Source organism: Canis lupus, chromosome X, assembly GCF_011100685.1.
Source record: "Canis lupus familiaris isolate Mischka breed German Shepherd chromosome X, alternate assembly UU_Cfam_GSD_1.0, whole genome shotgun sequence".
Taxonomy (NCBI): domain Eukaryota; kingdom Metazoa; phylum Chordata; class Mammalia; order Carnivora; family Canidae; genus Canis; species Canis lupus.
The window spans coordinates 13,310,111-13,322,543 of NC_049260.1; the positions used below are offsets into that span (position 1 = coordinate 13,310,111).

Genomic DNA, 12,433 nt, shown 5'->3' on the forward strand with positions numbered 1-12,433 from the left:
GCTTAAACTCCTCAGGCCTCCCATGCTTTTCAGGGCTCTGGCAGCATTTTGATGGATTGAAGTCAAAAGATGCCCGTGTTCTCACTACAGCAAGCTAAAATGCTTATTTTGGGGAGAAATGTATCTTTTCTACAACTGACTATATCTAAGGGAATATATATTGCTAATTTTCTTTGTGCCTTGTTAGCATTTTTAGCTCCCCTTTCTCTCCTGCTTATCTAACCCATGGATTTTAATGGCCATCATCAATTCAGGCTGCTTCATCCCAAGGAGGGTTTTTATCTTTACAGCAATGTAAAAAAGGATGGGATAATTCATTGAGACATTTTCTCTCTGGAAGAATTTGTGGAAACAATATACAAACTATATTTTCCTTGTTCCTAGTTAGTAGCACTTTTTCTATGGATTTTTATGATATTTTTTGTTGAAAAATTTGCAGTGTTTGCAAAACCTTAGCATAACTAATGGTTTCTAAAGTTGTCTTCCAAAGGGTATTGAAAACATAAAAAAGGATTAATGTTTTTGTAAATGTTTCTAATTACTCCCAACAACTTGTGATGGGAAAGTAGGCTCCATGGGTGTTGATACTGAGCAAGTTAGTTTATAATTTAAATTCAATAAGGAAAAGTCATATGATTGATGAATTATTTTGATGATTTCACTCCGTAATATCCTCCGTATGATTTGGTCACAGACACAGAGGACACACGAATATTTTCTTATAGGAAAATCTGTGTAGCTCATTTCCACTTAACTTGTGGGACCTTTGATTTCCTGTGGTAATGCTGCTCTGATAGTGTGTACTTTAAGAAAAATCTTAAAATGTATGACCTGATAGATTTCTTTTTAGCCTTTAGAGGAAGCTGGTTCAAAATCAATTACTAGGCTATCATGATAGACTAAGAAAACCATACGTCTGAACCCACTATTATTTAAGTAGATAACCCCGTGAGAGGGTTGTCTTTTATACTGGAATTTCTTTATTCATCAACATAGATTTGAGAATAGCTTCTTAGTGCTCTGACAAAAGGAAAAAAATGTTGATTTCTCTGTCCTTTGAATTGTGCCTTTAGCTTTAGAAATAAAATTACAAAATAATGAAAACGTGGAGACGGTTAAGTTCTCCACAGGGACACCTGTACCTCACATTTACCTGTTGATGTATTTGTTCTGTACTAGCCCAAGTATTGCTTATAAACCTGTTCAACTGCAGAAATGAAAGCCAAGTAAACAACAACTAATCTTTGTTTCAGCCACTTCTAAGGATTCCAACAGTCTCAAAGCAAGACCAAGATCCAGGTAGTGTTTGTTTAATTTCTGCTTTAATGCCCTTTGTATCCTGTCCCTGACTAGAAATAAAATCCTACACCCGAAGCCCAACCCACAATTTCCTTTTCCTTCAGATTTGAAGCTTAGAATAGATGTGAGTTCACATGTCATGAAGGGCCTGTTTGGAGCATGCAGTGCTGCTGGGAGACTCTTAGTTTCTGTGTTTATTAGTGCTGGAAGATGGTGGCTGCTGCTGGCTGGTCGCCTGACAAGAACTGGTTTGTGTGGATATGGCCCACTTGTTGCAGGATGATAAGGAATAGAGGGCAGTAGCTTTGGAGAGAAGGAAATGTGGTTAAAAGGTTACACTGAAATTTACCATCATGACAAGGTGGACCCCAAAAAGTAAGATGCCTGAGGGATAAAGCCTAGAGTAGGAAAAGAAAATGCTCACAGTGATTTTAATGAAGCTTTAAGCTTTAGGTAAGCAGCGCTTATGGTCTCTTTTATCCTTAGAGCCTCTTTTTGGCTTCACAGTTTTTAGATGGGTAGAAGCTAGTAGAAGAGGGAGTGCAAGTAAGACAGAGCTGCGGTTGACATCAGACATCAGAATGGAGGATCAAGGAGAAATACAGAAACATTAATAGAACATCAGAGAGGGGTAATGGTATTGGGATCACTCTTCAGTGGTAGACAGCAGTGTAAGACAGGACAGTACATATGTGTTTTCCAAGTTTTGCTTTGGCTCTCGGTAACTTTTTTTTCCTTTGACTACTTAGACACATTCCTGAAGAAGTGAATTTAAATCTGATCTTATTTCATATGCTTGAAGTATTGATGTTTAAGAAAACCTCATCTTTTTGTAAATCTAAGAGTTACCCCTTAGTTTGTTTATCTTTTATGTCTGGATTTTCTAAATTGGGGGTTTTGTTTCCTTATTTAGAGAAGATACAGATATCTAAATATTTTTTTGGAACAATAGATACAGTAATTCTTTTGGTTACTGTTTCTGTGGCTAACACATTTCCTCATCTTTTTTATTTAAGGATCAACAGATCTTTTACTGTACTGGCTTACAGTATTGGCTTTAGGATGTAGGAATAGTAATATTTATCTGTCCTCATAAAAAACTTTTGAATTACAGAAATCTGTTTATGTGTGCTATGTTAACTGTAGATTAAACCTCACAGTTTTCTTCTGTTGACTTCCTCTGTTTCTCAAAGCAAATGAAAGTACAAAATTTCATAGTCACATGTTCTGTTATTAATATCTCTGGCCAACTTGTATATATTATTCTTTTAGGGATTGGTCTCTTGATAGAATTTAGATGTTTTTATTTTCATTGCTCCCAACTGGGTCTTCACTGAGACCGAGAGGATCAAATTATTTTTATCTTCCTTTTTAGAATAATAAAACTCTGTAGAACTCTGAGGGAAAGAGGGAAGATCACCATTCTAACACTACTTCTATTCATTATTTTGTTGATTCCTGCACGTTTGTATTTAAATTGGTTGTAGTCATACTTTTACTTATTTAATATTCAGTTAACTTTCCATATGAAAATACTGGTACACAGGTTATATATATGGAAGTAGAATGGAATGAGATATGTAGTGTCGGATGGTGTGCCTAACTCTATGTATGTGTTTTGATATACACACAAACGCACATATTTTCTTTCTTGACTGAAGAATGTCACTAAAGCTCTTTCTGGCAGAGAAGTTTTTTCTTTTTTAATTTCTAGCTAGAGTCTCTGATTTCCTTTTTAAATCAAGAGTTCCCATTTGAAAACTTTGTTGTCCTTTTCTATTGGTTTCCTTTTACTCTGATTGAAATATTAGAGCATTCTTCCTGCCAGTTCCTATATGCCTTTGCCTTGCCTGTCTTGCCAGTTGTTTTACGGGGACCACTCCAGAGCATGTTACATGCCATTGTGGTGGTTTTATGAAAGATTGCAACCTTGCATGACAAACAACTCTTCAACTACCACAAAGGAACCTCGAGGAGGGAATGATTCAGGAAAGTGCAAACTTGTTATGTCAAAATGAGCTTTACCAAGAAATGAGGTTGTGTCATAATTATCAATAGATTCAGATTTCATAAATGGCACTCTAATAGCTAAATACTAATAATAGTTTTCTGAGGTTAATTTGTCCCTACAACATATCTCTGACTCAAAGGTCATTTTGTTCTTTGACAACTTAGACAAGAAGCTGAATAGAATGGATGTACGCATCCACTTCTTAGAAAATCATATTGAGAACTCCTCCACAAACCTGTTTCTAAGCAATAGATAAATGTACTGAGTTGAATTGATTTAGAAAATAATTAAATCTGTAATAAATAGTGTAGCCGCTACTTCCAAAAGATTTCTTTCCTGGCTCGTAGACAATATCAGAATATTTTAAAAATGGGATTTAGAAATAGATTGTAGTTTGAACTGAATCAGTGTAACTACCTAGCTGTGTGACCTTTGGCAGGTTATTTATTTCCTGTTTCTTGAATGTAATTATTGGAGTTATAATTTCAGAAGTTGTCTAGTTAGTTACTGCCTTGTTACAGATTGAGGGAGAAAGTTAAGAGGAAGCTTTTGCTTTGAAAATTTCCCCATACTGGTATTTCTCATGGTAAAACAGCCTAGACCCTCCATCTGATTGATATGTTTCCCTTTCCTAAATTTTATTTGTGGCATATTCCCTTGAGCATCTGATGCTTACTCTTGGGTTATCTGCCCTGCTTCCACACATGCCTGTCATCAAGGTCACATGTAAACAGGAGAAAAGTGCTGCAGCCCATTAAGACCACCAACCCCTTCTGTTACAATATGGAAATGGCTAAGCTGAAGGTTTACATGTTATTTTTATTGACAGTACCAATAAAAACGGATTTGAATTTACGGAAAGCTTTTCCTTTGGGTAAATTTAGGTCTAAGATATAATATGAACAAAGAGGTTAAAAAAGGTTCTGGTTCATGGTTTGGGTTTGAACAGATAATGGCATCCAAGGGACAGTCGAACTCATGATTGCTTTGAGATGGGCACTTGTCAGTCCTTTATAGTGATTTTGACTTTTTTGGGTATTTTCATTTCAGTCCTGCTTCAGAGACTAAAGCTTTGCTATCTCCCTTCTGACCTTCCCTTATTTTGCTGCAGATCTTACTCTAGCACCTCCATAGAAGAGGCCATGAAAAGGGGCGAGGACCCTCCCACCCCACCACCGCGACCACAGAAAACCCATTCCAGAGCCTCCTCCTTGGATCTGAATAAAGTCTTCCAGCCCAGTGTGCCAGGTGAAGTGCCCCTCTGCACCCCAGTCTTTCCCTTTCCTGTTGGAGTCACTGGATGTATGTCTGCCACAGAGGCCTTTGTGAGTCCACAGAACGAGCAGATCTGGCCATTTCCCATCCCAGGAAGGTCTTTGAGTATGGTATTCTGGGGTGGCGGGGGGGAAGCACTTCTAGGCAAATAAATATCCCATGTGTCTGGAGCCTTGCCCACACTCATATGGACCAAGAATTATGAAATTCTGTACCAAGAAGATGAAAATCCTTTAACCCCAGACATCCCACTGAGTGCATGGCTAGGGTCTTGTTCTCTGCATTGTGGTAATTTGCTGTCTGTTATTTCCTGAGATACTTATGTATGAAAGATCTTGGTGATTGACACCTGGCCAGAATCTTCTGTATCTTATCCTTGTGAAGATCCTGTGTATTGGAGGGTTTAATGCCAAGGGGGCCCCGCTTTCTAAATCTGACTGATGGTTAGGTGGTTGGTGGAGGGAACTGGGCAAGGGCTCCTCCAGGTGGCCTGCTGAGGGGCTTCTGGGGATGGGGCTTCCTTGAGCCAGCTTCTATACAGCTGGGTTGGAGGGGGGTAGAGGTTGGAGGGTCCTGTCTGCTTCCCTGGCTCCCTGGGAAGTGGGAGATGTCCTCCTAGGGAACCTACAGAACAGCAGATGAGAACCATGCATGCCTTTGCTTAGTGAAGGTGCTAGGATGCAGCGCCTTCCCAAGTGTTATTTTGGGAGCAGCAAGGGCCTTTCCACTGACTAATGTAGGCAAGCTATAAATACAGTGATTTCCTGGAACTTTTTCTATATTTGTGTGCATTTTAAATCAAGCCAGCCTCAGATGCTAGTGATTTGCAGATTATTATCTTTTCTACTAAAGCAAGAAAAGACTCTCCTTGGCTCACACATTAGCATGACCTCTGTGTCCCAGCAGAGCTCAGCATGTTTTAGTTGTTCTAATAAAGTAGTCTCCTCACAGTAAAGTTGCAGATTGTTTTTTAATATACTAGAGTCTGGAACTCTCTATGAAATTTGATTCTCTGCCATGAGTTCATCAGATAAAAATTTGCCTTGCATTTTCTCCCATACTTTGATCCAAATTCTGGCATAATTTCATAGTAACTGGTATTTGAGGTGGGAATAGCCACGGATGATGATGCTATAAAAATTTCACATGGCTGGCGGATTATGACCCAGAAGATTTTTCTGTGCATGCAAGAAGATTAAAACAATCTGGGCAGCTATCTTAATACATTTTCCTTGCAAGGAGAGACTGGAAACGTGCAAGCATCTTTCTGGCTGTGCAAGCCCACAAGGAGTGCCAGCTGTGCTGGGGAATGGATGTGCTGTGGCTTTTACGACATTGCATCATATGGTGGAAAAGACAAGACTTGATTTGGAGTCCAGCTTAGCTGCTTATTAACTGTTTTGATTTTCAGCAAGTGGCTTAATCTTTCTGCATTTCAGATTTTTAATCTCTAAAATAGGGGCAACAGTCCATGGAGCTGTAGGGTTTTGGTAAGATAATAAACATAATCCTAATAGCAACATGTTTGGCCCATAGGCACTCATTTGCACAGAAATCACTGAGGAAAGCAGTGTGAGGACAAAGTCCCCTGACCCTCTTGATCTCCAGTGGGGCAGGACCGTGATCTGTTCCCTATAGTTGCTTGGTGGCCTCACAGAGGAACTGAGCCCCACTTGCCTGCTCTATTAGAAGCAAAGGATTGTAAAAAACAAAGTAAGTGAGGCTAGGTTGTTGAGCTGAGTCAGAGTGGCCTATGGTGGACTGATTGTGTGGAGAAGAAATAGGATAGAGACAAGATGCAAAGAAGCAAGAATGAAAGAAGAAAGTGAAGAAAACAATGAGGTGGTTGTTATATAGGAGTGATGATGTTTCTATAAAGGGAGGAGAAGGAAATAGAAGACTGTAGTGACCAAGGGGAGGAGAGCCTACAGAGAATCCTTCCCACAGACTTGGTGAAGGATTTGGACTTAAAAAGAGCTTAGAAGAGGGTGACATTAATGCCTTCAAATTTAGGAAGATCAGTTATGTGATATGGAGGAGAATTACATTTAGATTTAGAATGTGTATCTATAAAAATAAACAAGCCACTTGAGCAGGATGGAACAATTGACTTTATCTTTGATATCTGTAAAAACAGTATGAACCTAAATTTCCAGGAGTCTAGGTTATCCTAGGGCTCTAGATGGGTGGGTGCTGGTATGACATCTAAAATGTATGTTTTCATAGGGATAAGCTGGTATGACATGATTGTTGTGTGTAAAAGGGAGATTACCTTTTGTAATAGCTGATCCAGGTCATGGAGCCATCCTGTCCAGGCCCAAACAGCTGCTGCGTTTGAGAGAAAACAGAAATGTGCAAGAAAGACTGAATCAGTGATGAAGCAAGTATACAAAATCTAGATGCAGTCAGACTTGGAACTTGTTCAGTGCTGTTTAGATTTTATAGCTCTGTTCTTAGAGCCATAACACATATTTTATTTTATTATTATTTTGTTGTAGAGAATATATTTTATTACTGAAATTCCTGTAAGAAAAATCGCACTTTAAAGACAGTGCTTTTTGGATCTTGACTTCCTTTTCCTCATTGAAAGAGTTGTTTTCATAAAGCAAATTTTCTCATAACAGGGGTTTCTTTTGTTCTACTGTGTGGGTGGGAACTCCCCTCCTTCCACTCTTAGCAGTGACCTGCCCCTTCCAGAGCCATACCTAAGGCTTGCAGCTGCAGGTTGCCACGGTGGTGGTCTACCCCTTCATTGCCGCCTCTACCATAAATAGCCCTGTTCCAGGCATTGAGCATCCACCTGGCAGAAGGGGCAGTGCTTGTGTGGAGAAAACAGCCATCTTTTTAAAGCTGAAGACCAGAAACCTTCATCACTTCCGCTCAATTCTAGCTGAGGAAACTTAGTTGCATGGATCTAGCTAGCTGCTAGGCAGCTAGGAAATGTAGTTCCTGGCAGGGTAGCTATTTCTCATTGACATCCCTCCTGTAAAAGAGGAGTGGATGTTGGTAGACAGCTCTTTCCACCACATCCCATATGGCCAAATATATTCAGATACACGTGTTAAAACCATGGTGATGGCTGAACAAAAACACATCCATGGGTAGTATCTACCCTTGGATAGCTAATGTTTTATTTCTGCTTTAGATGTACTGGAAATAATAATTAATTCCAGGGTTAAGAAATTATAGTACATCTGTATTATGGAAACTTATGAAGCAGTTAAAAAGAATAAGGGATGTGTATTAAGTGGAGAGCCATCTGTGATAAATTAAGTGAAAGAGGCATGATGCAGAATATGTAGGCAACTGTGGTTGCCTCTGGGGAAGAGAATAAGATGACTGGGGACAGGAGTGAGAGAGAAACTTACTTTTCATTGAATACCCACTTGTATCTTTTTAATTTTGCCCCATGTACAGATATTAAAATTTTTCTTTTCGCTCTATAGCTGCAGCAACTACAGTGGTACCTGAGAGTACCAGAAATGTCCTTTCTGACTGAGTTTACCTGTTTCAAACTTGCCTACCATACTATGTCCAGGGTATCTTTGTGGCCAGTCTGCTGCCACTTCTTAGAATGTAGCTAAAAGGACAGAAGCATTCTAGAACATTCTAGAGGGCTCTGACATGTTCTTCAGATTCCTCTAAAGTGCCCTTCCAACATTGAGGAATAGTTTTTTTTTTTTTTTTTTTTTTTTTGAGGAATAGTTTTTGAAGGACTTCCCATAGCCTCCATTGTGAGATGTACAGATGGGCAAAGTGTGATAAGGCTCTGTCTCAACTTGGAAGGGGGTTGTATTATTTAGTTGGCCAGCTGAGAAGAGTCTGTCTGGGTTTTTCTACAAATTGGTATTTCTTTCTGCAACTTGAGAAATATGTAAACCCTTTGGGAATAAGAGACACAACATCTCTTATCAAATATAACCTTCAAGTTTCCTAAAGGATGAATTTGCTCACATAAATGGCCTCAGCTTTATAGATTTTCTTACTGTATCATTTGTATGAGTGCTTATTCCCTTTTAAAATCTAGTAGGATTATGGGATTCCTGTTCCACCCCCAAACTTTTGGGTCTGCAGTACACAGCTGGTTAAGGGTTCAGTTTGGCAGTCTGGACAGTTTTTTTTTTAAATTGAAGCTTTATTGAGGTAAAATCTGCACACTGTAAAATTCGCCCTTTAAAAATATATAGTTCAGTGGCTTGTACTGTATTCATACTGTTGTGCAGCCACTAGTATTATCCAATTTTAGAACATTTTCCTCACCCAAAAAGAAACCTCATATTCATTAGTAGTTCTTCTTCATTACCCTTTCCTCTCCCCCCAGCTGTTGGCAACCTCTAGCCCACTGTCTGTTTCTATGAATTTGCCTGTTCTGGACATTCCATATTAATGGCATCATACAATATATGGTCTTTTGTAACTGGCTTCTTTCCCTTATTATAATATTTGTAAGGTATATCCATGTTGTAGCATGTAGGAGTACTTCATTCTTTCTATGGATGAATAATATTACATTGTAGGAATATGACACATTTTATCCATTTCTCAGCTCATGGATATACATGGGAGTGGAATTTCTGAGTCTTATGGCAACTCTAAGTTGGACATCTTGAGGAACTACCAAAGTGGCTATACCAATTTACCTCATTTCACTAGCAGTATGTGAGGACTGTACTTTTTCACTCTTGAAATACTTATTGCCTGTCCTTTTTATTTTAGTCATCCTAGTAGGTATGAAATGGTATCTTATCATGGTTTTGATTTGCATTTTCTTTTTAAAAAATTTTGTTATTTTAAAATAATCTCAGTACCCAATGTGGGTCTCAAACCCACAACCCCAAGATCAAGAGTTGGATGCTCTCCTGACTGAGCCAGCCAGGTGCCCCTTGATTTGCATTTTCTAATGACAAATGGTGTTAAACATCTTTTCATATGCTTATTGCCCATTTTATGTCATTTTTGGAGAAATATCTGTTCAAAATCTTTACCTGTTTTTTTTTAAGATTTTATTTATTTATTCATGAGAGACCAAGAGCGAGGGGGGAGGGGCAGAGACACAGGCAGAGGGAGAAGCAGGCTCCATGCAGGGAGCCCAACATGGGACTCAATCCCGGGTCTCCAGGGTCATGCCCTGGACCGAAGACAGGTGCCAAACCACTGAGCCACCCGGGCTGCCCTTTACCCATTTTTTAATTGCGCTATATTTGTCTCTTCCTGTTGAGTTGTAAGGGTTCTTTATATATTTTGGATACAAGCCCCTTTTCAGATCCATGATTTAAAAATATTTTCTCTCATTTTGTGGGTTGTCCTTTCAACCTTTTTAATGGTATCCTTTGAAGTACAGAAGCTTTTAATTTTGATGAAGCCCAGTTTATCTATTTTTTTTATCATTTGTGCTTTTGGTGTCATATCTAAGAATTTATTGCCTAACTCAAGGTCACAAACACATACTCCTCTTTTCTTCTAAGATTTTTATGTTTTTACCTCTTATATTTAGGTCTGTGATCCATTTTGAGTTGATTTTTTTTGTATGTGATGTGAGAGTAGGGGTTCAAAAAAATTTGTTTTTTTGCATGTGGCTATCTAGTTGTCCCAGTACCATTTGTTGAGAAAAGTATTACTTACCTTTTATTTTCCTGGCCCACTTATCCACTTGTTAAAAATCGACTGACCATAAACATAAAGGATTGTTTCTGGATTCTTAATTCTATTCCATTCATTAATATATCTATCCTTTTTTTAAAAAAAGATTTTATTTATTTATTCATGAGAGACACACAGAGAGAAAGAGGCAGAGACACAGGCAGAGGGAGAAGCAGGCTCCATGCAGGGAGCCCGACGTGGGACTCGATCCTGGGTCTCCATTATCACACCCCGGGCTGAAGGCAGCGCTAAACTGCTGAGCCATCCGGGCTGCCCTAATATATCTATCCTTGTGCTAGTACCATACTGTCATGATTGCTGCAGAATTATAATACATTTTGCAATTGGGATGTGAGTCTGCCCACTTTCATTTTCTTCTTCTTTTCTTTCTTTTTTAAAAAAGATTTATTTATTTATTTATTTATTTATTTGAGATAGAGAGAGCATGAGCAGAAGTGAGCAGCAAGTGCACGGGGTAAGGAGGGGCAGAGGGAGACAGACTGAGAGAATCTCAAGCAGACTCCCTGCTGAGCGTGGAGCCCAATGCAGGCTTGATCTCAAGGTCCTGAGATCATGACCTGAGCTGAAATCAAGCATCAGATGTTTAACCAACTGAGCCACCCAGGTGCCTCTCTTCTTTTTCAAGATTGTTTTGGTATTCTGGATCCCTTGCATTTCCAAATGAAATTTAGGATCAGGTTGTCAATTTCTATTTAAAAAAAAAGGCAGCTGGGAGTTTGGTAGGGATTGCATGGACTGTGTAGATCAGTTTGGTTAGTATTGCTATTCAACAGTATTTTTTCTCAAACTTAATAATAAGGCTAATGGACAAATAAAAATTGTGCATATTTATGGCATACAACATGTTTTCCATCTTAACAATATTAAGTCTTCCAATCCATGAACATAGGATGTATTTCCATTTAAGTCTTTAGCTTCTTTCAACAATATTTTATGTTTTCTTTCTTTTTTAAAAATTTTTATTTATTTATGATAGTCACAGAGAGAGAGAGAGAGAGAGAGAGAGAGAGGCAGAGACATAGGCAGAGGGAGAAGCAGGCTCCATGCACCGGGAGCCCGACGTGGGATTCGATCCCGGGTCTCCAGGATCACACCCTGGGCCAAAGGCAGGCGCTACACCGCTGCGCCATCCAGGGATCCCTATTTTATAGTTTTCACATATAAGTTTTACATTTGTAAAAATTTATTCTTAAGTGTTTTGTTTATTTTGATGTTAGTCTAAAGGGAATTATTTTCTTAATTTCATTTTTGCAGTCTTCATTGCTGGCGTTTAGAAATACAGTTGGTTTTTATATATTGATCTATCTTGTAACCTTGTTGAACTTGTCAGTTGTGTGGACACTTCTTTTTTTTTTTAAAGATTTATTTATTTATTCATGAAAGACACACACAGAGAGAGGCAGAGACATAGGCAGAGGGAACAGAAGCAGGCTCCATGCAGGGAGCCCGATGCGGGACTCAATTCCAGATCCTGGGATCACACCCTGAGTTGAAGGCAGATGCTCAACCGCTAAGCCACCCAGGTGTCCCTGTGTGGACACTTCTTTTTTTTTTTAAGATTTTATTTATTTATTCATGAGAGAGAGGGAGAGAGAGGGGTGGGGCAGGCAGAGACACAAGCAGAGGGAGAAGCGGGCTCCATGCAGGGAGCCCGATATGGGACTCCATCCCGGGTCCCCAGGATCAGGCCCTGGGCTGAAGGTGGTGCTAAACCGCTGAGCCACCCGGGCTGTCCCATGTGTGGACACTTTTTTTTTATGTGGACACTTCTTATCTTTAACTTAGATAATGAGTTTGGCAGCATACTCATTATTGGACTTTTAACTGCTTAATCATACAGCTACCACAAATCATGGAGGGAATCCCTTTTAGTGTTTGGAAAACATTTAAAGTACCATTCCTGACTGCTTGCATCCAGCTGTACTTTTCCTCTTATATGTGAAAACAGTTCATCTAGTTTCTTTATCAAGTAGTATATTCTTTACCTATCAGTATGCCAGTCCCAAGCCAAGTTTCCCTATTTGTTAGAGTTGTTTTTAGGTCCTTTATTAACGCCTAGCACTAGATACAGTGGTGATGATGGCTGATTTGAATTTGAGGCTTACTTTTTACAGAGGACACATTTAAAGCACTTTCTATGCATTATCTTTTTACTTACAGTAACCCTAATGAGGTAGGTGCTGTTGA

General features: G+C 39.1%; 1 protein-coding gene and 1 long non-coding RNA gene across 17 annotated transcripts in view; one reads left to right on the forward strand and one right to left on the reverse strand.

Moving 5' to 3' along the window:
• The window catches only part of REPS2 (RALBP1 associated Eps domain containing 2), a 231,657-nt gene that overhangs the window by 134,992 nt on the left and 84,232 nt on the right, over positions 1-12,433 (forward strand). For all 14 annotated transcript variants that reach the window (XR_005386165.1, XM_038586909.1, XM_038586908.1 and 11 more), the window contains 2 exons: positions 1,254-1,299; positions 4,422-4,558. Coding sequence is in view for 13 of the 14 variants with exons in the window: in XM_038586909.1 (XP_038442837.1) it covers positions 1,254-1,299; positions 4,422-4,558 (183 nt within the window). In the remaining variant the exon portion in view is untranslated. The remainder of the gene's footprint in view (positions 1-1,253; positions 1,300-4,421; positions 4,559-12,433) is intronic.
• The window catches only part of LOC111094684, a 48,687-nt gene that overhangs the window by 23,658 nt on the left and 12,596 nt on the right, over positions 1-12,433 (reverse strand). For 2 of the 3 annotated variants that reach the window (XR_005386168.1, XR_005386171.1), the window contains exon 3: positions 6,858-6,913. This is a non-coding gene — a long non-coding RNA (uncharacterized LOC111094684). Of the gene's footprint in view, positions 1-6,315; positions 6,914-12,433 lie in introns of those variants that run through there. The other variant, XR_005386167.1, reaches the window with a different exon arrangement.